The sequence below is a fragment of the Castor canadensis genome, chromosome 11 (assembly GCF_047511655.1).
Source record: "Castor canadensis chromosome 11, mCasCan1.hap1v2, whole genome shotgun sequence".
Classification (NCBI taxonomy): Eukaryota; Metazoa; Chordata; class Mammalia; order Rodentia; family Castoridae; genus Castor; species Castor canadensis.
Window position 1 is genome coordinate 37419863 of NC_133396.1, and position 25476 is coordinate 37445338.

At 43.2% G+C, this 25476-nt stretch overlaps 2 protein-coding genes and 1 long non-coding RNA gene across 28 annotated transcripts in view; 2 read left to right on the plus strand and 1 right to left on the minus strand.

The window, feature by feature from the left end:
- Synrg (synergin gamma) overlaps positions 1 to 17317 on the plus strand; it is an 89061-nt gene extending 71744 nt beyond the window's left edge. For 10 of the 20 annotated variants that reach the window (XM_020178916.2, XM_074046290.1, XM_020178923.2 and 7 more), the window contains 3 exons: positions 1310 to 1420; positions 1775 to 1810; positions 2750 to 3588. In XM_020178916.2, coding sequence (XP_020034505.2) covers positions 1310 to 1420; positions 1775 to 1810; positions 2750 to 2881 — 279 coding nt within the window. In that variant the 3' untranslated portion in view covers positions 2882 to 3588. Of the gene's footprint in view, positions 1 to 1309; positions 1421 to 1774; positions 1811 to 2749; positions 3589 to 11861; positions 12170 to 12993; positions 13535 to 16620 lie in introns of those variants that run through there. The other 10 variants (XM_020178922.2, XM_074046299.1, XM_074046297.1 and 7 more) reach the window with 5 other exon arrangements.
- Positions 7720 to 24884, minus strand: Dusp14 (dual specificity phosphatase 14). 3 transcript variants are annotated; one of them, XM_074046308.1, is made up of 3 exons: positions 24768 to 24884; positions 10345 to 10418; positions 7720 to 9006 (listed from the first exon to the last, which is right to left on the minus strand). In XM_074046308.1, the coding sequence occupies exon 3, from the start codon at positions 8919 to 8921 to the stop codon at positions 8325 to 8327; it is 597 nt and encodes a 198-aa protein (XP_073902409.1). In that variant the 5' UTR covers positions 8922 to 9006; positions 10345 to 10418; positions 24768 to 24884; the 3' UTR covers positions 7720 to 8324. The 3 variants fall into 3 exon arrangements, with proteins under 3 accessions (XP_073902409.1, XP_020034513.1, XP_073902408.1); XM_020178924.2 differs by lacking the exon at positions 24768 to 24884 and adding an exon at positions 24442 to 24554; XM_074046307.1 differs by lacking the exon at positions 24768 to 24884 and adding an exon at positions 22845 to 23410.
- Positions 23882 to 25476, plus strand: part of LOC141413783 (uncharacterized) — a 37394-nt gene continuing 35799 nt past the window's right edge. Inside the window, exons 1-2 of one of the 5 annotated variants that reach the window (XR_012438669.1) lie at positions 23882 to 24109; positions 24959 to 25132. This is a non-coding gene — a long non-coding RNA (uncharacterized lncRNA). The remainder of the gene's footprint in view (positions 24110 to 24958; positions 25133 to 25476) is intronic. The other 4 variants (XR_012438668.1, XR_012438671.1, XR_012438667.1 and 1 more) reach the window with 4 other exon arrangements.

The following is a 25476-nucleotide window of genomic DNA, read 5'->3' on the forward strand; positions in this document are numbered from 1 at the left end:
TGTGATAGTTCTAGTTTGGGCTAATAGGATACAACTACTATGAATACTTTAATTGAACAAGGCTTGTTGACATGTATTTTTCATTTCTCTTGGATAAATTAGGAGCAAAATTGCAAGCTTACATAGGAGATGTATATTTAACTTTTAAGAGTAACAGCTTTACAAAATTGAGGCCTACCATTTTCATCTTTGTCCTATACTCTCCATATTTCATAGTTTTGGTAAGGAATCAATTAGATAATGGCCATAAAGAGGTGAACCTAGCTTAGCATGAGTAAGGCTTGATTATCAGCTGTTATATTTACTGTCTCTAGCTGCTGACTTTCAAATCTAGCACCCAACCACCTGCATTCTGAACGTCTGGCCTCAACTGTCCCACAGCATTTATGGGTCAGCTTGTACTAAACTGGACTTTTCTTTCCACCCTTCCTCCCCAGTCCCAGCTCTCTCATGGGCCTTATTACTGTGAATCTTGTCAGTTGTCCAAGCCTTCCCTCCTCTCACACCTGACAGATCCTCCAAGCCTATTGATTCTGCCAATTTAATAGCTCTTCCATGTGTTTTCTCTCCCTCCTCTACTATTGCCACACTATTTCTGACTTTCAGAATGTCTGCAAGATTGTTACAACAACCTTCTAACTTAAAGCCATACCTTCAGGATTGCCTCCCCCAATTCATTGCTATACTGCATGGAGAAGGATCTTTATGTGGTACAAACCTGGTCCTTCTAAACTCTGTCCATTCCTTTCAAGATCCTTTGTGTTCTAGCCTCATCTCCCTCCTCTCATAAGCCTGGCTCACACCTTCTAGATTTCTTCCCATATCCGGACTTTTGGTTAGAGGCCTTTGCCTTCTGTAGCTTGTTGTACATTAAATATCTTTCTCTCCCCTACCTTACCCTACCCCATCATCTTCACCTTGCATCTTCCCACCACTTCTCAGCCAAGGTGATTCTGAGTTCCAGGAAGCCGCCTTTGACTTTGCCCTTAGCTTGGATGCCCTAGTAACTCAGTGCTTACCCCTAAGTAAGAATTCATGGCACTCGTGGTGCTGTATTGCCTGGCACTACCTGGTCCAAGCCTAGACCCTGTGATCCCAGCAACAGGGAGCATGTTGTGCTTCTATTGGTATCCCTAGGACCTGGCACATAGCAGGCACATGGTAGATGTTTGCAAAATTAAGTTACTGTGTTGGTGATATTAGAGAATTAATTTGCTACCAGACCTACTGGAAAGAAATGATCTTGGAATGAAACAAACAGCATTTGAAATTGCTGGGCCTTTACCAACATGCCTTCTCATCCTTACAGCCAGATGAAAATTCGCTGGATTTTTCCTCCTGTATGCTGCGGCCTGGGATTAAAAATGCCCAGGAACTTGCATGTGGGGTGTGCCTCTTAAATGTGGACTCCAGGAGCCGGGTAAGTCACAGTCCTTACCCCTGCAGATGGCAAAGTGCATCCTTAACATGACTTGGGGGACAACCTCATGTAGTCCACTTCACTGCAAGGTTTGGGGCCACAGGTGAGAATTTTAAAAAGCCCAGAATGATGCTGTGGAAGCAGGTCCATTCTTTCCGAGGGGCAACGAGGGAGCTGCTGAGGGATGGGGCATGAACCTTCCTTTCCTAGTGAGCATGCGTTTTGTGTTGTGCCTGCAGCACACTGGCACGAGGGTGGGAAACAAAAGGTTACACCTATGAGAATTTATTTGGAGCCTACAGGCCCTGTCCAGGGGATTTTTTTTTTTGACCTGTGGTTTCAACGTTATTTCAGAAAGAAGAGAAGCCTGCTGAAGAACATCCTAAAAAAGTATGAAGCAGTTACACATTATCTTAGCGTCTCCATCTTAATTTTGAGTGTGGAAGGCAAACGGATGATTCTGTTGCCATCCTGGACCTTTCCAATCATGAATCCTCTACTGACTCATCTTTGTCCCCATAATGTTTGATTGGATCAACTAACATGTTTGTGTGGAGCCACTGCTGTCTTGTTTGCATGTTTGTATCTCATAAATGGCTTCTGGTGTTGTACTTATTGTTCTCTGCAATGAACAAAGTAACAGAATGAGCAACTTCTGGAAGACTGGAAGTGTAGTGATACACAGAATAAGATCAGAGAGCCTCAGGATTTAGCTGATAACAAAGTCCTTTGGAGTTTAGTGGTTTTTTTCTACCTGTAGTGTTTTAGAAAACTAATTACAGGACATTACCCAATTAACTATGGGTAACTGAAACTGCAAGTGATTCAGTTGTCAGCTCCCAATGGCATTAAACCCGAAGAATTGTTATCAGTTATTTCTTAACTTTTTTATAATTTTTCTGTTATGATAGGATGGTGATCAGCCACAGAAATTTAAGGAACCATATGTTAGGGGCAAATGTCAGTCTTCAAGGGAGGGAACCCTTCAGAACAGTGAGGGATAAATTCTCCATAGCCCTTGACTGTTTTAGTTCCCCATATCATGATCTCTCCTCCCCTCCCCATAACCTCCCCTGCCTTTTCCATGAAATATTTGGCCTCCTCCTGCTGAAACTAGATTGAGTGGTAATGATTTAATTAGCAGTTAAAAAAAAAAAAAAAAAACTTTCTCACTTGAATTCCTGTAGCTACCTGCTCAGCTTCTGTGTGTCTGTGCCATTCTGGCCTCAGCCTCTGTGATACCTGGAGAAGTGTATATGTTGGTTGCTGACAAACTCTTAGATGCAGAAAAAGCCTGACTTATCCCATATCTTTGTCTATTTTTGGCAGGCGTTCAACTCAGATACAGACAGTTTCAAGCTGGCCTATGGAGGACACCAGTATCATGCCAGCTGTGCCAACTTCTGGATCAACTGTGTTGAACCAAAGCCTCCTGGTCTCATCCTGCCTGATTTGCTCTGAAAAGCTCCTCTATAAAGCACCAGCTGTTTGGTTGGTTGGTTTTGTTTGTTTGTTTGTTTGTTTTTCTGTCATACCCCTTGGGGACCAATAAACAGAATGCAAATATTGCAAAGTTCACTTCCATGAATCTGTGAGAAGAATTCCCCAAGAAAAGGTAGGTCAGAAAACACAGTGGAGGTTCCTAGTCATTCCTACAGACAATCTTTGGTCTCTGATTCCCACTGCCTGTCTTCAGGGTTTGAGGTAAAAATTACTGTCCCCATACTGCATGTGGCATCAGAAGTTTGTCACTTACTTCTAATTCTTTTTCTTTTTCTTTTTTTTTTTTTTTTTTTGGACTTGCTCAGCTCTAGTTTTCTTAAGATAATTAAAATGAGGACCACAAGGGCTGGAGGAGTGGCTCAAGGGTAGAGCACCTGCCTAGCAAGCGTGAAGCTCTGAGTTCAAACCCCAGTACTACAAAAAAAAAAAAATGGGACCACAGTTTTCTTTAAGGAGCAGTTTGCTGCTGCAGTATTGAAACTGTGAAGAACTGGCATTTGAAGAAAAATAAATTGTTGTTGTAGGGCTGGAATTGGCAAAACTGTTTCCAGTCAGTGCTTACTTATGTCTAGAACTGTAAGGTAGGTCCTGTAAAGTAGAATTTATCTCTCTGCATTTAGTTCGTAAATGTCTGGAATGAATAAAAGGAAGAAATTGTGATGAAATGATTCTCTGTCTTGTTAAAGAAAAAAATACTGCTCAACTCTACCAGACAATGGTAGACATTGAGGGCACATTTACCATCTATTTTCATAGCTGAATTTCTTCTCTACTCCTTTCTTTCATTTCTGAAACTGTCAGCTCTTAAAGAAGACTCTTTCCAAACCATGTCTGGTCCTTGGAGAAGAACATCTATTTTGACAGAGGCCCAAATCTTGTTATGTCGAGATAAATATCCTTCTCCTTCTCCTTTCACTGGAAACCTGTTGTGCAACACGCAAAAGACTGGTACAAAGCATGGTCTTTTTCCAGACAAGATCTGGACAGGCTGTGGAATGAAGTCTGTTTGCTGTGGCTTCTCCCCACGTTTTCAACGAAGATTGTATAGGACCAGCATTGCTGGACTTGTATCTGTGAGAGAGACGTGAAAATGAACACAGCTTGAGAAGGTGGAACTCCTGGCCTAGTGAGCTGAATACTAAGGTGTATGCATATTTATGGGGGAGGTACATGCTGCAGAAACATGAGGGGAAATTGTTCAGCAACAGCACTGAATTTTAAAAGGAAGAGAGTCATGCTTTCTAGTGTAAGAATTTTCTTTGCCATTTAAACTAAATACATAAAATAAGAAGAACAAAAGCCAAGTAGTTAAGGCCTGTGTTATTCCTAGGAAGAACAACCAATCTATGACACCTGTTTTCTTTGAATTTCTGATTATGTGCTTCATGAAGGGATTTTCAGTCTTGTTTGCTTCACTTTGTATGATAAGGCTTTCTGACATATACTTAGTTTTTATTTGCTTTTGTCTATATAACTGCTGCTTTTACATAATTGTTTTCCCCTTCCAGGATAAAACTTCAGGGAATTCTGTGCTGTTCCATTTTACACCTTTTGCATTTTCTCCAAGAAAGGTATAGATTATTTCACACAGCTGTTGATGTGGCCTCTGCTTTGCCTTGCTGTACTCCAGAACATACAGAGAAGCGTTGATGAGATACATCTGTTTTTCTCACTTGCTCTAGATGACATCATCTCTAGCTATTAATGACTGAGACAGCTGTCTGAACTGTCAGTGAGAGGCTTTTCCCTTCTCAGGGCTAGTGGAGTGTAACCACTCGGGGGCTGGTTTTTTGCAGGCTCTTCTGAGGCACCTGTGCTCTGCTTCATGCTGGACAGCACTGGTGTTTCACCATGGCACTAGAATAATAAGCAGGCATCTGGTTGGTCTTGTAAATTCCCTAATAGAACTGGATAATGGAATCTACCTTAGTAAAACTATTTCCCAATTTGACAAGATTTATATTGCTGAGGCATTTCATGAATATGCAATATGGACTATTCTATCATTGTAGACTGTATCAATGACATTTTAAAAAGTGTTTCCTAGATTGGTTTCCATTCCTAGATTTATTCTAGAATGCCTCAGATAAAATTCCTAAGTATAATTATAGCTGTCCTTACCAAGTGATAGGTTTAGTCACTGCTTGGGAGGCATCAGAGGAAAACTCAGTAGATGTCAACAAAAAAGCCTTTGCTATGAAAAGTATTCACTACTGTGAATATGTTTGATACTTGAAATGTTTAATTAGATACTACCAATAAGGATTTGGGGAGTGTAGCATACCATTGGGCTGGTTTTATCCATGCTTATTAAAATGACTCAACATTGCATTCAGCTTTACTTCAGCTCTTGTTAGCCAAAGAGCCCAGTGTCCTTGGAAACAGTAACCAAGGATACTTATTTCCATACTGTGTATTGTGTCAGGCAGCTTCACCCCATTGCTATGGGTTAGTGTATAAATTCAGTTTTTTGTCTGGACACGCTTGAGACAGAAGCGGTACAAGGTATTCCTCTTCTGTCTATGCTTTATTTTTCCCATGTCTACTAGCTAACATTCCATATGGGTTGCATATTTTAAGTTCTTTTTTATTGTTCATATTTTAATAACAGTTTGACTTTTTTTTTTTTTTTTTTGCAGCACTGGGGTTTGAACTCTGGGTCTCATGCTTGCTAGGCAGGCATTCTTAACTGCTTGAGCCACTCTGCCAGCTCTGAAACTCTTAATATTTTGTGTACATATTTTGGGTGTTTGGAGTTGTCTTATTCATTTATAGACATTTTCTATGTTCCTATTTTATTAGTGCGTTCTTGAAGATTGTAGGGGCTATGTTATAGAAATTTGAAATGCTTGCTGTTTTGGGGACCACTGTGAAAATTCTCTTTAACACATTCTGACTCAAAACACCTTACTTTTGTGTACAGCTAATAAACTCTTGATGTTTTCAAGGACATTTGCCATTCAGAAGGGAGCATTTTAGCCTGCTATAGACCATTCTAACAAGTGTCAGAATGTAGGACAAGATGTGTTTAGCCTATATGTGAGTTTTTTGGTTTTTGTTTTTGGTGGTTTTTTTTTTTTTTTTTTTTGGCAGTACTGGAGTTTGAATTTGGAGCCTCACGCTTTCGAGGCAGTGCTCTATCACTTGAGCCACATCTATCCCTGGCCTGTGTTTTTATGTCTAGGTTGGGTAGTATTTCTTTGGAAAAGTGTGCACCAAATAATATTGAAAAGTCCTCTCCTTCCAAAGTCAAGCTGAGGAAATAAAACTTAAGTGAAACAACTCTGGGGTGAAAATGCCACTTTACAATTACCTTTCTAAGAAAATATCAGTGTAACAAAATCTTTCATTCTTTATATGCTATGAATACAGTGCAAGTGGTTAAAAAAATTCACGTGTGGCATCTCATTATTTTGTAGCTTTGGCTCTATTAACCTGTGTGTGATGTGGAATTTGGCCCTGTATTGTTAAAGGACAGTGTGACTTTTTTCCTTTGGTTACATTTTAATCAACAGTTGCCCTAATTGCCTTGTTTAGACATTACAAACTTTGACTTGTGAAATATTTTCAGGGTTTGTTCTGAAGTAACCACTTGTTACAGAAGAATGGCATGCTACTAGACTTTTGCTCTTTTCTTTTTGGTCTGCAATTTCACATATTGCAAGCCACAAGGATGAACAAGGGCCAGAGCACTTGGAAAGGTGTCAGGCTTCCCAAGTGCCAAGAACACTTAAGTTACATCCCAGTAGTAGTGTTTGCCAGAATTTTTACAGGAAATTTTTCCTTAATTATCAAGAATGTTTGTCACCAGGTGTTTTCTTCCTAGAGTAGAATGGTTATTTTTGGGCTCTTATTCAGAGACTATTGGATCTAAAACTTGGCTTCATACTAAAAAAGCCATAGTCTCCCTGGATTGTTTTGGTTTTATAGTTTTTTGATCATGTGCTAATGTATTTTTGTGTGCCTGATTCCTCATAAAAACTATTTTTAATTTCCCTGTTTAGAAAATAACTATGCATGTTTCCAAATGGTAGAAGGGGACAAATGGTAGAAGACAAGAAAAGATACAATTTTAGAATTTATAAAAGGTAGAATCATTGCCACAGACCAGGTAAAATCTAGAAGATAAAATTTAGCTGTGTAGGTATTACCATATTTGTAGCTTCTTCCCAAAATAGACCAAGAAGGTGGCAAATGAAGTAAAATAAAGCAGTACTGTGACAGTGGTTCTGTCTACTACAAATGTCAGGTAGCTTTCCTCTCTCAAGTAAGGGGCCACCTGGTTAACACCAGTAGTTTCCCAAGAGTGAACAGAGAAGAGCTCATTAAACTTCTGCCACATCCCTGATGAGTTTGTACTGGCAGACTTATTGGGAACAAAGAACTGGGTGACATTTCCAAAATTAAACAAAGGAAACCACTGTTATTTGCTTATCACTTGTACTGCGCTTTGGTGTAAGAGGATTTCTATCTGTTAATAGTAAGCAGAGGCACACCTTTTGCTAAAAGTGGATTTCTTTGATGGAAGACTCAATACTTTGGTGCGCTGTACTTACCGAGAGAAAACTGAAAACAGTACCTTTTGTCAGAGCATACACTCTATACTGTTTTCCACTGTATGAATGATATTAATGTCTGCCCATCAGCAAGGATGTGAAACACTGACATGATTCAGCTGGAATGTCTATTTTAAATAGTGTTCATAATTGTCCTACAAGCCACGGTTTAGCAGTGATTTCTTCCATTGTCAACACACATGCACATACACACTGGGAAATTCACTGTTAGTAAAAGTATTATGTTAAGCAGATATATTTATTAAAAATAATGCTAATGTAATCCTGGGGCACATTGATTTCAAGAGTCTTTGCAGCAGATTTCTTTATAGTTACTTAACTAAATAATAAAGGTTTATTTAACTTACAGAGTCACTAAACTATAGAGAGAAAAGGAAAGAGTAGGGCTAATCCAGTAGAGACTGAGCTCGTATCAGTTTTCCATAGGTGTCTGTTTGGGTTGCAGCCTTGGGCAAAGCTTGTCTCTAAAGGTTAATGAGAGCGCAGAGTGATGTTTGCACTCAGTTCCTCCTGTACCTGCCATGGTGCCAAAAGGCATGGGAGTCAGAATAGAGCAGTTTATTAAACTGCTCAGATTGTTAAAAATGATTAAAAGCCAGTTAGAGATTTTTTCAAAATGCTAGTTTTTAAAATGTTACTAGCAATGTATGTGTTCCCCTTATGTCCCCTCCCTGTCTCTTAAAATAAATTTGAACACCCAGTGTAAAATCACTTGAGGGAGAACCAAGAGTCAACCACTTGAAAAGAAAGATGAAGAGGGGAGCAGACGGTGTGTGGCAGATGCTGGTACTGCTCAGGGGCTGCTGATGCAGGTTTTAGTGGCATTAAATCCCCCAGTAAGGCATCAGGTGTCGGGACTCTTTCTCATAAACGTCTGGAACTATGCCATAAGGTGTCTGTACCATCTTAACTGTTGACTTCCCAAAGAGCTGGCACTCGTAGTCTATCAGCTGCCTCCAGAAGCCCACATTGGGCCTGATGACAGGCCTCCGGGCTTTCACCCAGTTATACGCCTCCAGTAGGCACACGTTGTGAAATTTCATCAGGTAAGCAATGCAGAGAGTGGCCGAGCGGCTCACCCCTGCAGCACAGTGCACCAACGTAGCCCCATGCTTCCTGCTCACACTGTGGATCTTGTCAGCCACCGTGTCAAAGTACAGTCTAATGGGGGCATGAGGGATGTCAGCCAGAGGCACTTTAACATATTCAAATTGGGGCCAGTTGAAATTGGGGATCTCAATAGTAGCATTAACGATGCAGGTGATGCCACGGGCTTGGAGGAGGTGCCGGTTGGAGGCCACACTGCCTCTGCCCAGGAAAAGAGAGGAGGTAATTTGAGCAATGCCTCCTGTGTCTCCCTCGGAAATCATCCGAGGAGCCATGAGAGTCCGTGGCAGCGTGCTGTGGCCTCTGGCGCTCATGAAGATGCCAGATCACACTTGCATCGTCGGGGCAAAACCAGTCTTGTCGTCCTCCACCAGGGAATCCAAAGTCGCAGTCTCCTTCCTGCAACATACAGGTATCTGTCAGTACTTTAAAGACTACTGATTTACTACAATCTCTGCAGTGTTTGGGAACCAAGAAAGGGAAAGGATTAGCCACAGTTGTTTTCTGTAACAGTACATTCTTTCAAGGACGTAGACAAATCATTTTCTATTGATTAACAGTTAAGGAAAGTAGCCGAAGATGCAGTATGTAAAATCCATAGAAAACTCAACTCTCTGATAATTGTTTTTAAAAAAAAAAAAACCTAAGTGGAAATAGTCATCCTGTTTTTAGAAAATGTAAAGGCAGAAGCATGCTCAAGATTGTGCTAAAGAACAACCTTGCAGGATCCCACTCTTACTGAAAGGAGGGCTGTTCCCTGCTGATTAGGAAGGAATCCGGTTTTGAGGGTTTTGTTTTTGTCTGTCTTGCGGTGCTAGGAATGGAACCCAGGACATCATATGTGCTAGGCAAGTGCTCTACCACTGAGCTACAGCTGTCCTCCGGCCCAGGAACCAGAAATTTGCTCTCCATATAGCCATGTCCTTACATACTTCTACTCCTTTAGCTACAACGGGTGTATTTTCATAAACCTAATTCTAGACACAGAGACCTTATTACAAAGATATAAAAATGATCTCACATAAGGTAGTACCCTTAATAAACTATCTTTATAGTCTAAAAAGAAACTGGCTTGGATCAGCTGCAGAAAATTCAAGTCATTTTAGCCCTTTATTACTTAAAAATGCCTCTTATCATACTTGTAATGTGAACACTGGAAGTTCAATTGAATTTGGGTAATGTTCTGTAACATTTCCATGGAGGTACTCCCAGATCACCAAAAAGATCATGGTCTTTTTGGTGGTGCTGGGGATTAAATTCAGGACTTTATGCATGCTAGGCAAGTGCTCTAACTTAAAAGTTCATTCATAATCTGGGTATGGCTAAATGCTAATTCTAAGCCCCCAAACGAATTTCACTGGATTCAAATACATCTTGGAATTAAAATTTAGTTCAATATCTGAAATCTGTATTTTTAATACAAAATGTGTGTGTATAGATAGATAGAACCCCAAAAAGGAAACAAGGTAGGCATGGTGGTGCATGACAATAATCCCAGCACTTGGGAGCTAGAGGCAGGAGGAGTGAAGGTATAGACAGCCTGGGCTACACAAAACACAAAATAAGCAAAAAAAAAAAAAAAAAAAGTAATTATTGGTTTCTTACCCATTTCACTGTAAAATCACAATGCTTTGTAATCTGTGCCACTATGCATAGATGGTACCACAGAGAAGCCTAAAGTGATTTACAGTCAGCTAAGAACATCCCCAGGTTGGAGGCAGTGCTGCCACTACTCACTTGTAAACACTGGAACCCTGGGATCCAGGAAGTCCTAGGTGAACAGCACTGGCTACAGTGGATAAAAATCAGATCTGCAGGAAGAAAAGGAGGCAAGGACATGGTCAGTCAAGGAAGCTCAGAAGGATTCCTCCTGAGTTTTTACTGCTAAATCAAGCTTGACTGGAATAAATCTAGAAAACAGGGGGTCTACTAAATATTTCTGATGCGCCACTAAGAAATAACCTAAAAGGCTTATTTTTTGTTAATGGCACATAACCCATGGTGCACAAACATTAAGTACACTTTTGGCAATAACAAAAAGTCAAAACTTTGAAAGGTGACTCAGAGACCACACATATCAATGAGATGTAAAGCACTGAAGAATGGTCACTGGACCTGTAAGATACAAAATCAAGCCAGGCTCTCCTGGCACCCTCGGTCAACCTAGGAGCTTGAGGAACTGGGCCACTGACTAACACAGTAGAGGAGTGTGTACGGAAGTGGTGCAGGTGAGGCCAGGAGAAATGGCATTGAGGTCAACTTCATAGGTAGCAGGGCTGGAGCCACCAGTGCCAACTAGATAGTGCTGGTGTTCAGGAAAGCAATTCAAAGTTTCATTTTCTTCTCCATGTTGGCCCTCTTACTCATTTATGTAAGACTATGACAAGCACCATGAACATATGTTCCTCTCCCAGCTGGTCCTCTGCCTTTCCTAGGTAAGTATCACACTTAAATGTTCATTTTGTTACAGCTTTGTTGAAGTGTAAAGGACATAGAAATGGATACATAACTAGGTCAAGTGTTTACTTCAAGACACCATGACCTCAGAATAAGACATCAACTCCCCCAATCCATCCTTCCTTTCTTGCTGTCTACTCCCATTCCCAAGCAATTACTGATCTGTTTATTTGTTTGTTTTTGTCATTCTAGTTTGTGTTTTCTGGCATTTATATAAATGGAATCCTACAGTTTTGAGGGTGGTGAGTTTGGGTTCTTTAACTTGGCATAGTTTGACATTCATCCATGATGTTGGATATACCAACAGTTCATTCTTTTTTATTGCTGTGTAAATATACCAGTGATGGACACTGCATTGTTTCTAGTTTAAGATTATTACAGGTAAAGCTGATAAATGTTCATGTATGGACCTTTGTGTAGACAAACACCTTCCCTTTTCTTGGTTAAATACCTAGAAGTAAAGGCTGTGTCATATGACATGTATATATTTAACACTTTAAAACAATGTAAAGCCAGGCATGGTAGTACTTGCCTGTAATCCTAGCAGTCAGGAAGCTGGAGCAGAAGGATGCAGAGTTAGAAAATTTTAGGGGCTGGAGTGTAGCTCAGTGATAGGGTGCTTGCCTAGCATGTGTAAGGACCTGGGGTCCATGGTAGAGAAGGAAGTTAAAAATAGGTCTGTCATTATAATGCAGTGGTTTTATCAGAATCTCCTAGAGAGTTTGTTAGAACACCGGTTACTGCCTCAGTTTCTGTGCAGCAGTTCTGGAGTGGGGCTTAAGAATTTTATTTCTCAGGTGCTGCTGGTGCCACTGGCCAGGGACACACTGAGAACCACTGCAGAGGTGGATGCCATGCACCACTGCCCAGATTCCCCGCTTCAAGAGTGAGGCATTCAGAGCACTGGCTATGACAGCTCTGAATCCCAGCACTGCCTCACCCAAGGTTACATCCCACGTTGGGGGCCCACATCTGACAACTGGTTCCTGCCACAGGATACACAGAGGTTCTGCAGGTGAAGCTGCACCATGAGGAGGCACAAAGAAGGTATGACACAAGGAAATGTGTGTGTAGCAAGTAAAATGCAAACAGGGCAAAAGCTTTTAGGTGAGCACATCCTAACCCACAGCAGAGCAGTATTCTGCCACTTCCAAGTCTTCCCTGGCAAAATCCTAGTAATTTAAAAAGCAAAGTCACTATGATGATAAAAATAAAAGTAAGCCTTCAAACTGCTGGGGTCTCCTCAATGTGCAAAATCTGGAAGATGCTACTGAGTGTATGCCATACCACACCTGATCTTGTCTGATCTTGCCTGATCTTGTAAGCTAAGCATGGCCGAGCCTAGTTAGTACTTGGATGGGAGACTGCCTGGCAATACTGGATGCTGTAGGCTCTGATCTCAGAAGTTAAGTAGGTTTTCTAGTTGCCTGCTTAGGAAGGACTCAGCCTTGTGTCCTCCAAATAATCCTGCTGTCTGGGAAGCTACTCACCCTCCTGAACTGGGTGCCCAGACTCCCTGGCCTCAGCAGAGAGGTCTGCACCAGGGACCAAGGCTGTGCAGTGGTGCTGGCAGCCTGTGTTACCTGAGCAGTGACAGGGCACTTGGTGCTGCGGGGAAAACAGATTGTGAGTCCTTGGGGCAGAATCTAAGTGAGACAGGCATGATGCTCTATCCCTGCTGCTGCTAGTCAGTCTCCTGCCAACAAACCTGCTTCAAATGCCAAAGCTGGTTGCAAGTTTTAGATCAACACCTGCCAGAGAGCAGGCATTACAGATGCTCCTCTAACAAATCCTCCTGACCCCCTTTACATTGAAAACACACAAGTGTAGACAGGGTGAGTGATTGCAACCTGGAGAAGGCAAGTAAAACCAGGAAAAGATCCAAGTTGTCCAAGCTTCTAGCTCTGACCACATACTGCTTCTCCCCAGGACTATGTGGGGTGCTATGTCCTCATCACCTGCCAGTACATGCAGTGTTGTGACACCAGCAGGCAGCACCTGCCTAAGAAGAATATTTCCATGCTTCCGACAGAAGAGACAGTCCAGATGGGCTGAGTTGCTCCCGTTTCACCTAGTGCCCAGAACAGAGAGCAGCTGCCACTACTTGGACACTCTCTGTTCACAGAAAGTTCTTCTTACAGCAAGGAGCAGTCGCCGAACTGGCACAAGAAGCCCTGTTTAATCCAATTCTAAGATTGGCAGAACCTGATTGTAAAGAATTCAAACAAGCCCATGGGTATTACATCGGAGGTCCATCAATATCAACTTAGTAGACGTGTGCTGGGAGACAGAGGAAGGAGGCACATAGGGGAGGGACCAAAGATTCCATGACGTTGAGTGAACAGGAACCTTCCCACGCTGGTCTCTGGGATGAGGCTGACCAGGGAAAACACTGAACATCTTCCACACTGTCCATGGTGTTCAACTCAGTCTTTCCAGGTTGCTCTGCAGCTTTATTTACTTCTTAGAGGTAATGCTTTCCTGTTCAGGGGAATAGGGGCAGGAGCGGGATGAAAGACAGAACTGTCCTAAACCAAACCCAGAAGGTTGGGGGTTGGGGAGAGGTTGGTGGTTTGAGGTTTTTTTTTTTTTTTTTTTAAACCAGCTATAAGAAATGTCAGCAATGATGCTGGTCTCTTTGAATAGTAAGTATCAAGCACTAGGTGCTAAGTGTAGAATTAGTGTCTGCCCAGAGGGCCTGTACCTTAGCAATGCATAAGCTACTAACAACTGGTTGCTCCCTGCACTGTAGCATGCCTGCCATGTAGGGCACCAGCCCTGTGGTTACTGGCATCTGTGCCTGGAGCAGTGATGATGAGACAGTCACTACCTAGGGTCATGGCCTATTCAGAGCATCCATCCTAGTGCCATAGGGGCTGCTTATCTCCTCCCTTCCTTAATGATAACCATTAGAATCAGCAGTTAAGGAAGTGAAATTCTATCTACTGCTTTTTCTTCACATGTTGAAAAAGCAGGTAATGGTCACAGTGGTGCTAGGGATAACTGTAAAATGATCTGGCTAAAATATTCTTAGCTTTAGGAATTTCAGAGGGTCAGGATACAAACTAAAGGCCTACAGTATTACTTTTTTATACTCAAAAAACGTATGGAATCACAGTTTCTTCTTCCATTAAACATCTAGTTCATTAAAAAAAAAAAAAAAACTAGTTTTAAATAGAAGCATTTTAACCTAAACTGTCAAATAGTATTTTTCTCATTCATTTTCATTATTAGATAAAAAATTTGTTCCACTGTGGGAAAAGTTAAAATATTCACTCTTATAAAACAGAAATAAAATCACAAGCTGGCACGCTTTCATTAGAGAAAAAGAACTTTTTGACAGAACATTAAGAATAAAATTCAAACAAATATTAAATAATATTCATGTTTAAGTAAAATATATTCACAAATTGTACTCAGTCACATGGAAGGCTTTAGCAATTTGGCTGAAACACCTTGGCATCTTATATTTGGAGGTGAGATCATTTTGCCTTTCCCTTCACATTCACTGATACAATAGGGTTCTGGGATGAGGATAAATACATGTAGAATGCATACAGTTAAAGAGAGTCACATTCTGGTTCAGTTGCAGATAATTCCCCAGTATGAGATGTAGCTACCAAGCAACTGCCCAGGCTGGGTGACCATCTCCATGACCACATGTAAACATCAGCCCATTAACGAAGCCAGCCCATCACTGCAAGCTATTAGCCAGCTGCTGGCTGTAAAATCTGCTACAACCCAAAGGAGGAGATGGGTAATCCACTTGAGAACAGAAAAAACCAGGCCAAGACAGTGAGATAAGTGTATAGATTTTTTTAAATGTTCAGTTTCATACGATAAGTCAATCTTCCATGTTGAAACAGAATGAGTAGACCAGGGAAAAGAGACTTGATAATTATATAAGATGAAGATATGTATTCATTCTTGAATTTTTAAATGGTCCTCACCCAGATCAGTTTACAGCACTTATCACTCATCCCCACAGCAGTGTCACTGAGTTGCCATGTTTAACACTATACCAAGTGTTGCAGAGGATCACAAAACATATTTGTTAGTGAGGCCAAAACAGTAGCCTCCATCCCACATGAAGCTCTTGCAATGTCATCTTGATACCCCTTCCATCCAATGGTGGAGTTGATATCCCCTCCCCTTGAACCTGGAGAGAACTTTGTGACTGCTTCAACCAAAATAATACAGTAGAAATGATGCTTCCAAGGCGAGATTATAAACGTGTCTTGTACTTCTACCTTGTTCTCTTGGGATTTGCTCTTGGAATTCAGCTGCCATGCTAGGAGGAAGCCCAAACCAGCCCAACAGAGCAACCCCGTGTATTCCAGGCAACAGCTCAGTGGAGGTTCCAGCTGACAGCCAAGATTGGCTACTAGATAGCAGTTAAAACACTTCAATGTGAGCTAGCTCCCAGCTCCCACATCAGCCCCAGACTCTGAAGCTCCCACCTGAGGACCTGCCATTGTGAATCAAAGCCAAATTGTCCCCACTACACAAGATCTAAATTCCTACCTATAGGAATTTGTGAGCACAATACAAATAGTTATTTTACACTACTGAGTTTTGGAATTATGTTATGCAACACCAGTAACTACAACTGTGTTATAAAGGTAAGGACATAACACTGCTAGAATTTTATTATGTTAAAGAGATGATGCTTGATATAAAAACAACTGCTGGCTCAAGCCTACAATCCTAGCTACTCAGGAGGCAGAGATCAGGAGGACTCTGGTTCAAAGCCAGCCCAGGCAAATAGTTCTTGAGACCCTACCTCAAAAATACCCAACACAAAAAAAGGGCTGGCAGAGTAGCTCAAGTAGTAGAGCTCCTGCCTATCAAGCATGAGGCCCAGAGACAGACTAACATTAAGTGACTCAAATGACTAGTGCAAACAGTGGATGTTGTAACAATGCAAAGAAAAAGCATAGGATTGAAGGAAAAAAAAAATTGGTCAACAGAGCTGAAAAACCTAGTTGCTCCTTGGGGAGGTACATTAAGGCATTTTCAGTTGCTATAACAAAACATTTGAAGCTTGGTACTGTGTAAAGAATACAAAAGGGTAGCATGCACAAGGACCTGATCAATCTCAGCACCACCACTCCTGGAGTTATTTAGCTCACAGATTTGGGACAGAAAGTCCAAGATTGGGCAGCTCTATCTGTTCAGCCTCTAGTGAGGGCCTTCCGGGCCGCATCACATGGTGATGGCATCATGGTGAGACATCAGATGGTGAAACAGGAAGCCAAGACCAGGCAGGGGCCAGCCTAGCTCTTTTTCTAACAAGTCGCTCTCGTGAGATGCACTCCAAGAGCAGCATTAATCTCTAATCCCTCCTGAGGGTGATGACCCCAATGACCTAATCACCTTGCAGTAGGCCCCACCTCTTAAAGGTTCCACCTCCTCAACTCCACCACACCAAGGGCATGAACCTCTGCGAGACACATTCATCCCATATCTAAACCAGAGGGGGAGGTGTCTTACAGGTTGGATTTTAGGCTTTTTCTCCAGCCCATTTAAAACACAGTGCTGCCTTCTCATTTCTAGATTCCAAATGGAGAATACAGCCCTTTTCTACTGCTCTTCACTACTCAAAAACTGTGGACCCAAGACCCAGCAGTACTGACACCCACTACAGCTGGGCAGAAAAGCACAAGTTAGGCACTACTTCAGAAACTGCAGAATCAGGAGCTCAACAGCTCAACAGGATCCTGGGTGATCCACATTCAAATTAAGATGGAGAAATGCCACTCAACCTGCCTCATGTGGCCTTCATGAAACTTGAAGAGAATTTGAAGCAAACCCCTGCTTATACCATCCTCAGGGGTCAGAATCACTCTGTGTCCCCCAGATGAGGAATCAGAGGTAGATGGAGGTGAAGAGGCTTCCCACACTCTACAGAGAAAGGCAGCAGCCCCTCTGGGACCAGAACTCTCTGACCACAACAGATCAGAGAAGCTAATGGTGACCAAAGGGTACGTTCCACTTGGGGAAAAAATAAAAACAAAAACTTTAAAGAGAAAGGAATTAAGGAACATAAGGTCAGTCTGTTAGTGCTTTATCTTATAATCTAGATCTTAATCTCTCAAAATCCTAAATTGCTAGTGCTATGAGATGATTCTTGGGTGTGAAAAATCTGATAAAACTGAACCAATAAAATGCTTGCAGAAGTCCACAACTGCATTTCTACCTGATTGGTGATAACTGGAAAATAATTTGTGTAACAGCCTATATAAATAATACTTTAAAATCTTATAGGAGCAGGGTGCAGGTGGCTCACACCTATAATCCTAGCTACTCAGGAGGCAGAGAGCAGAAGGATCTCAGTTTGAAGCCAGCCCGGGCAAATAGTTTACAAGTTCACGAGACCCTATCTCAAAAATACCCATCACACACAAAAAGAAGGCTGGCAGAGTAGCTCAAGGTGAAGGCCCTGAGTTCAAGCCCCAATACCACAAAAAAAAAAAATCTTACAGAAGCAAGTGGTAAAAATTAAATGTGAATTACAGTTGCTTAGCTGTTTTTTTCTTTTGGTGGTACTGGAGTTTGAACTCAGGGCCTCAAGCTTGCTAGACAGGCACTCTACCACTTGAGCCACTCCACCAGTCCTATAACTCACCACTTATTTTTTATTCTTCCCATGCTTTAAGAATCACTTAGTGCTGGGTGCCAGTGGCTCACGCCTGTAATCTTAGCTACTCAGGAGGCAGCAATCAGGAGATCGCAGTTCAAAGCCAGCCTGGGAAAATAGTTCAGGAGACCCTATCTTGAAAAGCCCTTCACAAAAAATAGGGCTGGTGGAGTGGCTCAAGGTGAAGGCCCTGAGTTCAAGCCCCAGTACCGCAAAAAAAAATAATAATAATAATTTAGCAAGGTGCAGTAGTACACACTTGTAATTCCAGCTACCTCAGGAGGTAGAGACAGGAGGATAAAGGTTCCAGGCTGACCCTGGCAAGAGTTAGGGAGACCCCATATCAAAAATGTGCAGGGTGTGGTGGTGGTGGTTGGGAGGTGGGAGGTAGACACAGGTGGATCACACAAAGTTAGCAGGAGACCAAAAAGAAAAAGGACTGGGGGCAAGGTTCAAGGTAGAGTAGTTTGCATGGCAAGCTTGAAGCCCTTAGTTCAATCTCCAGTAACATGCAAAAAAAAACCAAATTTAGACATTTAATGGTTGAAAAGAAATCAAAAGAATACTACTTTATGCATCATAGCATGTAAAATTTACATAAAATTAAAACTTCAGCATTCATAAATGAATTTTTTTTTTTTTGCAGTGCTAGGGATTGAACACAGGGCCTTACAGTACTAGGCAAGTGCTCTATCACTGAGCTCCATCCCCAGCCCGATGTACTCTTTAACCAAGAAAGAGTTCTGTCCCCTAAACAGGGCTACCATGACAGTGCAAACAAAGCAAAGGCTAGTACAGAGCTCTCTGTGCTTTTGATATTTATCAAAAATGCACCAACAGGGCTGGGGATGCGGCACAGAGGCTGAGCACCTGCCTAGAAGGCGCAAGGCCCTCTGTTCATCCCCAAGGCATCAGACTTAAAATCAGCAGATATGTAAACACAGTGGATTGAAAGGAAACCTACCAAATACCTGGGAGGGGTCCAAAGAAGCTTTGAATTTATAGTGCTTATTTTTTTTCTTTTAACAAGAGAAATTAATTAATGACCAAAAATTTTCAGTGGTGAGCAATGGTGTTGGTTAAACTGCTCTTTGTCATTTTCTATGATTTCAATCTCTTAAAAAATGTTTTCTTTTTTGAGACAGACTCTCACTATATAGTCCAGGCTGGCCTGGAACTCATGAGTCTCCTGTCTCAACCTCTTAAAGGCTGGGATTACAGACTTGAGCCACCATGGCCTACTCTAAAAATAACTTTTTTTTTTTTATGTGGTACTGGGGCTTGAACTCAGGGCCTTCACTTTGAACTACTCCACCAGCCCTATTTTTGTGAAGGGTTTTTTGAGATAGGGTCTCATGAACTATTTTCCCGGGCTGGCTTCGAACCACGATCCTCCTGATCGCTGCCTCCTGAGTAGCAAAATTACAGCCACAAGCCACCGGTGCCCAGCTAAAAATAAACATTTTTAATAGAAAAAAAAATTATCAACTACAAATGGCTGTCAGTCCAAAACCTCCTCCAATGTCATACCTGTGCCTGGCAGTAAGTATCCTTTATAGAGGAGCCAGAAGAACAAGTTGATTTGGTGAGAGAACCTGGCAAAGACACCAGCATGGCACAAATGGCTACATTAGCAGGCATCTAAATGGAAAGTGCTGATTTGAAAGCTGTGTGCGACCTGGATGCTGAGTGTTCTCCCCAGATTTGCACCAGTGCTTCCTCAATACTTCTGACAAGTTCACCTCCTGGTCTCATGCTCCAGGGAAGGAAGCTACTGCTGCACACTGTCCTCTCTGGTTAAAGACTGTTCTCCTACATACCCACAAGCTCAATGGCCTAAGGAGTCAAAAAAAAAACCTGCTACAGACCATCTGCACTGAAGCCCTCTACCAAAGCAGAAATAAGCATTTGTTCAAGGTGGCAGAAGGAGTGGAAAAGCAGAACAAACAGGCCTGGAAGTTGCTCTCTGCAGGGCGGGGGGCATTTGACAGGTCACTGGCCCCCAACTCCAGCACCCCCTGGTGGGGTGACCAGATATCAAAGCACACAAAGAACAGGACTCCCGCCCTCCATCACTCAGATTAAAAGGTTCTCACAATACTTTTTAATCCTCCTCCAATGTGGTTTTCTTGAAAAGTTCTAATTTATACATATTTGAGTTTTAAAGTTATTATTTTAGAGAAGCTGCATAAAATCCTTTAAGAAGCAAAAAAGCATTTTTGTGACTGATATAGACTGAAAATAAAAGTAATTCAGCCATTTTCCAAGATGGTTGGTGGAAGAAATAAAAAGGAGCTACAACTGTCCCGGGCTGTGTGCTAATGTTCTATCATCCTTGCAGCTAATGAAAGGATTCCCCCAGGGTTACCAGGTAAACCTACAGAATTACAGGGCTGTTAGCACGTAATAGGAACTCAGCAAAGACCTGAACTCAGTAATTGTGGTGAGATGACCTCCTCACTTTTCCTGTCTTCTTCTTTTCTCTTCTTATCCCTCTCCCTCTGTTTTAAATCCAAGATAGCAAAACCAAATACAAACTAAGTCTGCCAACAGTGTGCTCAGAAAGCAGGAATTCTCTGCTTTCACATACAAAGGACAACTTTGAGAAAGGTACATGCTAAAGGTCACAGAAATGTCATTCTTCCTGTAACATACAAGCTGTTGTTACCTGGAACCCATGAGGAAGTACAGCCAAGGTGAGTGTTCTGGCCTCTTAGGGAATATGTGCAGACCCCTGTCCTGGGGTCCTCCAGCAAAGACAGGCAAGCACACCACCCACTCAACTGTTCCACACCTTTAGGACTGGCCACAGGCAAGCCTTCACCACAGGTAGGAGTCACTCAAGAGCTTTAAAAGACTCCTAGGTACTATATAATTTTATTTTTAGGACTTTTTTTTTTGCAGTACTGGGGTTTAAACTGAGGTCCTACATCTTGAGCCACTCCGTCAGCTCTTGGGTTTTTTCAAGGTAGGGACTCTCAGAACTATTTGCCTGGGCTGGCTTCAAAATATGATCCTTGAGATCTCTGCCTCCTGAGAAGTAAGGATTACAGGTGTACGCCACTGGCACCCAGCTTAGGACTTCATTTTGTAAGTTTAAAAAAAAAAAATCAATGGAAAAATTCTATTGTGAAACCATTTCTGGAGTTTGGATAGCTAGCATGTTAGTCCAAACCATATAACTAATCATGAGTAACCATAAATACATTGGTACATGATAGGTCAGGGATCAGATGGCCTAGGTGTCATTTATTGATTCATTTCAGAAATATTCACGAATACCGTGGTTAATCACAAAGACGGTACATTATGAATTCAAGGTGGACACCACTGAAGGAATGTAAATTGGCACAACCACTCTGGAAAAAAATGCATCAACCAGTAAGGCCGAAGATATGTGCACCTGACCTAGACTGCTCATAATTGCCCCAGACCAGAATCTGTCAACAGAGGACGGGTAATCTGTGGTATGGTCATGCAAAAATGAACCAACTGCAATTACAGGCAACAACAGAGATGAATCTGTAAAAAACAGCATGGTGGCTCACACCTATAATCTTAGCTACTCAGGAGGCAGAGATCAGGAGATTGTGGTTCAAGGCTAGCCCAGGCAAACAGTTCACAAGACCCTATCTCTAAAATACCCAACACAAAAAAGGGCTGGTGGAGTGGCTCAAGGTGGAGGCCCTGAGTTCAAGTCCCAGTACCATAAAAAAAAAGAAAGCATGCTGCAAGAATTTAACAAACATTTGTATATAGGCAGATATAGTATTATGTAGAAGATGACACCAACCAAAAGAAGAACCAACAGAATATTGCATAGAGGTGAAAAATAAGCAAAAATAACTGTGCTGTTTAAGAGATTTATATTTGGGGTGTAAAAACTATAGAAAAGCAGGGATGTTACTTCTGTTAAAGTCAGGGTAATCACCTATTTGTCCTTGGCAGAATAAGGGAGGATGTTTCTTGACCTACAAGGTGATTAGTTACACTTGTGTTTTCATTAAAGTAGAAGTTATCTATTTGTTTTATACCTTTTCTTCATGTTATAATTCACAATTAAAAAGATTAAATAAACACAATATTGAGGTCAAGGAATTTGTAATCCAGACAATACTTCTTGCTATTCTGAGGAAAAGAACAAGCCCTCGCTGAACACCATTGTTAGTCTGTCAGCTTCATAAGGTCAGGAACTTTAGCTGCCTTCTACCCCAGCATTTAGCACAGCCCTCAATAAATGTTTACTATATAAACCCATAAACTGTTGTCATAAATGTTGTTTTAGCCTGCCATTTCCTGAAATTACTGATTGAACTGGCCCCTATTAGCACGCTCCTTTCCTTCCTTTGTCTTCACCCGGTGAAACTTTCATAAATAATACAGCTACCACCTTAAATGCTAGCTCTGAAAGTTTATACCCAGGCTGCGTTGCTTCAGCAACTCTAGCCCTGCCTCCCACTCCCTTTTATCCCTCCTTATAAGCAAAAAAGAAACAAATACACTAGCCCTAGATTTTTTTTTTAATGGGAAAGTTTTGCACCTGAAAATAAAGCCTACAATCCTAATGATTCAATTGCTTTGAAGTTGTTTAAGAAGGGACCACTTGTCTGGTCCCCTGAGAAATACCGCCATGCCATCAGGGTTAATAAACTGTACAATGAATTGTAGTTACGAAGCATGCTACTTGTTCTGGACAGAAATCAAATCTCTGAAAGCGAGACATGTCAACTTTAAAATAAAATAAAAATTTCAGTTAAAAAAATCACTGTGCAAATAGACATTTAGGAAAATGCTAAAAAAAAAAAATTCCAAAAAAAGATAAACACAAACTGAGAGATACACACAGCAGTTGCCTTTTGAAAAAAGATGCTCAAAAGAAGGCTTTAACCTCATTAGGGAAGTTCTAATTTTTTAATAGAATGATCAAAGCATTTCTTGTGATATTGGGAAAACAAAATTTTAATCCATCTTGCCTTAAAACAAAACCCCAATTGCAAAGGAATCCACCAAACATTATCCTCCCCTAAAGCCTATCTTTTAAAAATGCTAATCCAGGATGTCCTGGATTTACACACCCGGCCAGGTTGTATGATAATATATCCTTATGCCATAATATTAAGGAATATCACAGAAATCATACCTTCCGTCAACCAGTGAGAAAGATTTCAGATGAGAGCACAGCACAAACGCGTTCGGCACTAATGTTAAGAAGAGTTGGAATGAAGGAAACCGTCTCCCGTTTTATGGGGGAAAGCCAAAAATACCAAGCAGCTCTTTCTCCTCCCCCAAGCGTCAGAAGGTGAGTCAGAGCTGGAGGCAGGAATGGGGCCCATGTGTCAAGCCGCCTGTGCAGGGCTCCTTCCTACCTCCCCCAGGGAATTCTCGGGGCCCTCTCCGGGTCTGATGTGAATTCTTAAGGTGTTTCTGGGAAAGGAGATGGTTATTCATTATAAGGGTGCTTCATCCTCTCCACTTCTCAAGGGAACGGAGACGGGGGTGGGGGGAATCTTTATGCGTCCACAAGAAACAACCAAATTGCAGCTCCAGGGGGTGGAGCTTCCAAACACAACTTTGCAAAGAATACAGCACTTTTGCTGCCCTCCTTTAAATAGGGAGGAAATTAGCAGAGATGGGGCGCGTTGTCGTCACTTCACTTTGTGGCACAGCTGAGCCGCAGGCTTGGAGCTGCCGACCGCTGCCATAGATGCGCACACACTCGGGGGAGGTTCCAATATTCCACTACACTTTTGAGTGGCTACTTAGGAGCAGGAATTCCAGGCAACTCTGGGTTAAATCTCTTGGTCCATATTCCTTTGAGATCAGGAAACAACTCGGGATTTACTCTTTGCCTCCGTTTTTCTACATGTGTAAAACGGAAAAGCAATGCTCTCCACCTACCTATTATAAACCATAATGAACAGCTAACGAGTTAACACATGCCAAATGCCTTAAGGTCCTGCTGGGTGGAAAGTACAGAGGTTTTTAAAAGAAAAAAAAAATCCCTATACAGCAAATCTGCATTTGTAAGTCACTCTCCTTCCCTTGCCTCCGGGATACCCAGTTACCATAACACTAGCTGGTACCATTGGTAACATCCACCTAAATAAAATATAGTTACACAATCCACTTTAAGACGGCTGGCTACACCACCACGCAACTCCTCCTCGTCCTGCCTCCCACCTCCCACGAACAACTCAACTTCGCTGTGGAGCAAGAGTACTTGAGAGAAATCCAAAGACACCTTAGCACCGTGCACACTAATCTACCGCCGCAGAGAAATACTCAAGTTGAATTCTTGGCATCGCTGAAACTCAAGTTGTTTCTGTCCCTGCACCAGGAGCCTTGCGAGGATGCAAAAGCCGCCCTGGCTCTTGGAGCTTAGCGCGAGTGGACGATGACGGCGGGGTGAGGAGGTGCCCACAGGCCACCGCAGAGGGGCAGAGGGGTCGCGAGCAGGAGGGCGAGGGCGGAGGAGCGGGGGTCGCGCGCCAGCAGCAGAGGGGGAGCAGCAGGGGTGCGCGCGAGGGGAGGAGGGGGCGCCGCGGAGGGCGCCGGACCTCGCTTACCCCCGCCGCGAGCAGGTGCGAGCGCACGCACAAAGTTTGCAGCGATGAGGGCCGCGCGGGTCCCGGCCTCCCGGGCCCGCCAGCACCCCCAGGCCCGGGGGGGCGCAGGGTTCCGTCCCTCCCGGCCGCACCCTCTCCGCCTCCCCCTCCCCAGGCCCGCAGCCCCCGTACCCAAGCGGCGCGGTTCGCGGCTGGGGCTCCGTCCTCCGGCGCGGCTCCGGGCTTCTGCGGGTTGGGCGCCGCGCGCGCCCCTCCTTCTCGCCTCCGCCCGCGCCCGGGGCGGGCCGCGCGCACGCTCCCTGCGCCCCGCCGCCCGCTCCCGAGGGGGGGCCCGGGGCGGGGGAGCTGGCTGGCGGGGGACGCGCGGGGCACCGGGCGCTGCGCGTGCGCGCTGCGTCTCCGTGCCGTGCGGGGCGCCCAGGAGCGCCCCGGGGCTCGAGTGACAGCCGCTGCCCCCACGCCTGCTTGCGTCCAGGGGTCCCGTGTGGTCTACTCACCTGTCTCGCACATACAGACCCTTGTTCCCACTTCAGCGTCTACCCACAAGCGGGGCTGGAGGCGGGCACGCAGGGGTGGTTTACAGAGTAGTTTCTGGCGGTGAGACGACAACAACACTAATATAAAAGGTGTGAGCGCCGCAGTTAGTGACTAATCACCGCCTCTCACCCCACCCCCACCTTCCATCCAGCGCAGGAGAGCCCTGGAGTTAAGACCTAAGGGTGAAGGGAAGAGAAGTCCTATGGCAACTCTTGCTTCAGTTTTGCTTGGGCAGGTGTGGGCAGTTGCCAGTAACTGGGAAGCTAAAGATCTGGTCACCTTCTGCTCGTTCCAAGCCCTCCACACCACGGCCACCACATCACAGGTGCGCATTCGTGCTCTCGGGTAGGGAAGTAGGGTTTTCTGGGACTCAGACTAGACACATGAATTCATTGAGGGTGTATTTGCTGTGTCACTGGGAGGGTGTTATTATTAATTATTATTATTATTTAGGTTTGCCCATCTGTAACATGAGTAGATGCAAAACGGACTTTTTTCAGCGCTACCCTGCTCTCCCTCCTGCCTCTGGCAGGTGAGGGACGACACAGGGGAGGTATAAACGACAACGACTTCCTCAAGGCTCTGCAGTGAGTCAGACACCCCGGAGTCCTGACTCCATGCCCAGTCCTGTACTCACCAGACCCAGCTCCTCGCCGTTGTAAATCGTTG

Excerpts from the sequence above, each read along its gene's own strand:
- Dusp14 (XM_074046308.1), bottom strand. The coding sequence starts at position 8,921 with ATGAGCGCCAGAGGCCACAGCACGCTGCCACGGACTCTCATGGCTCCT.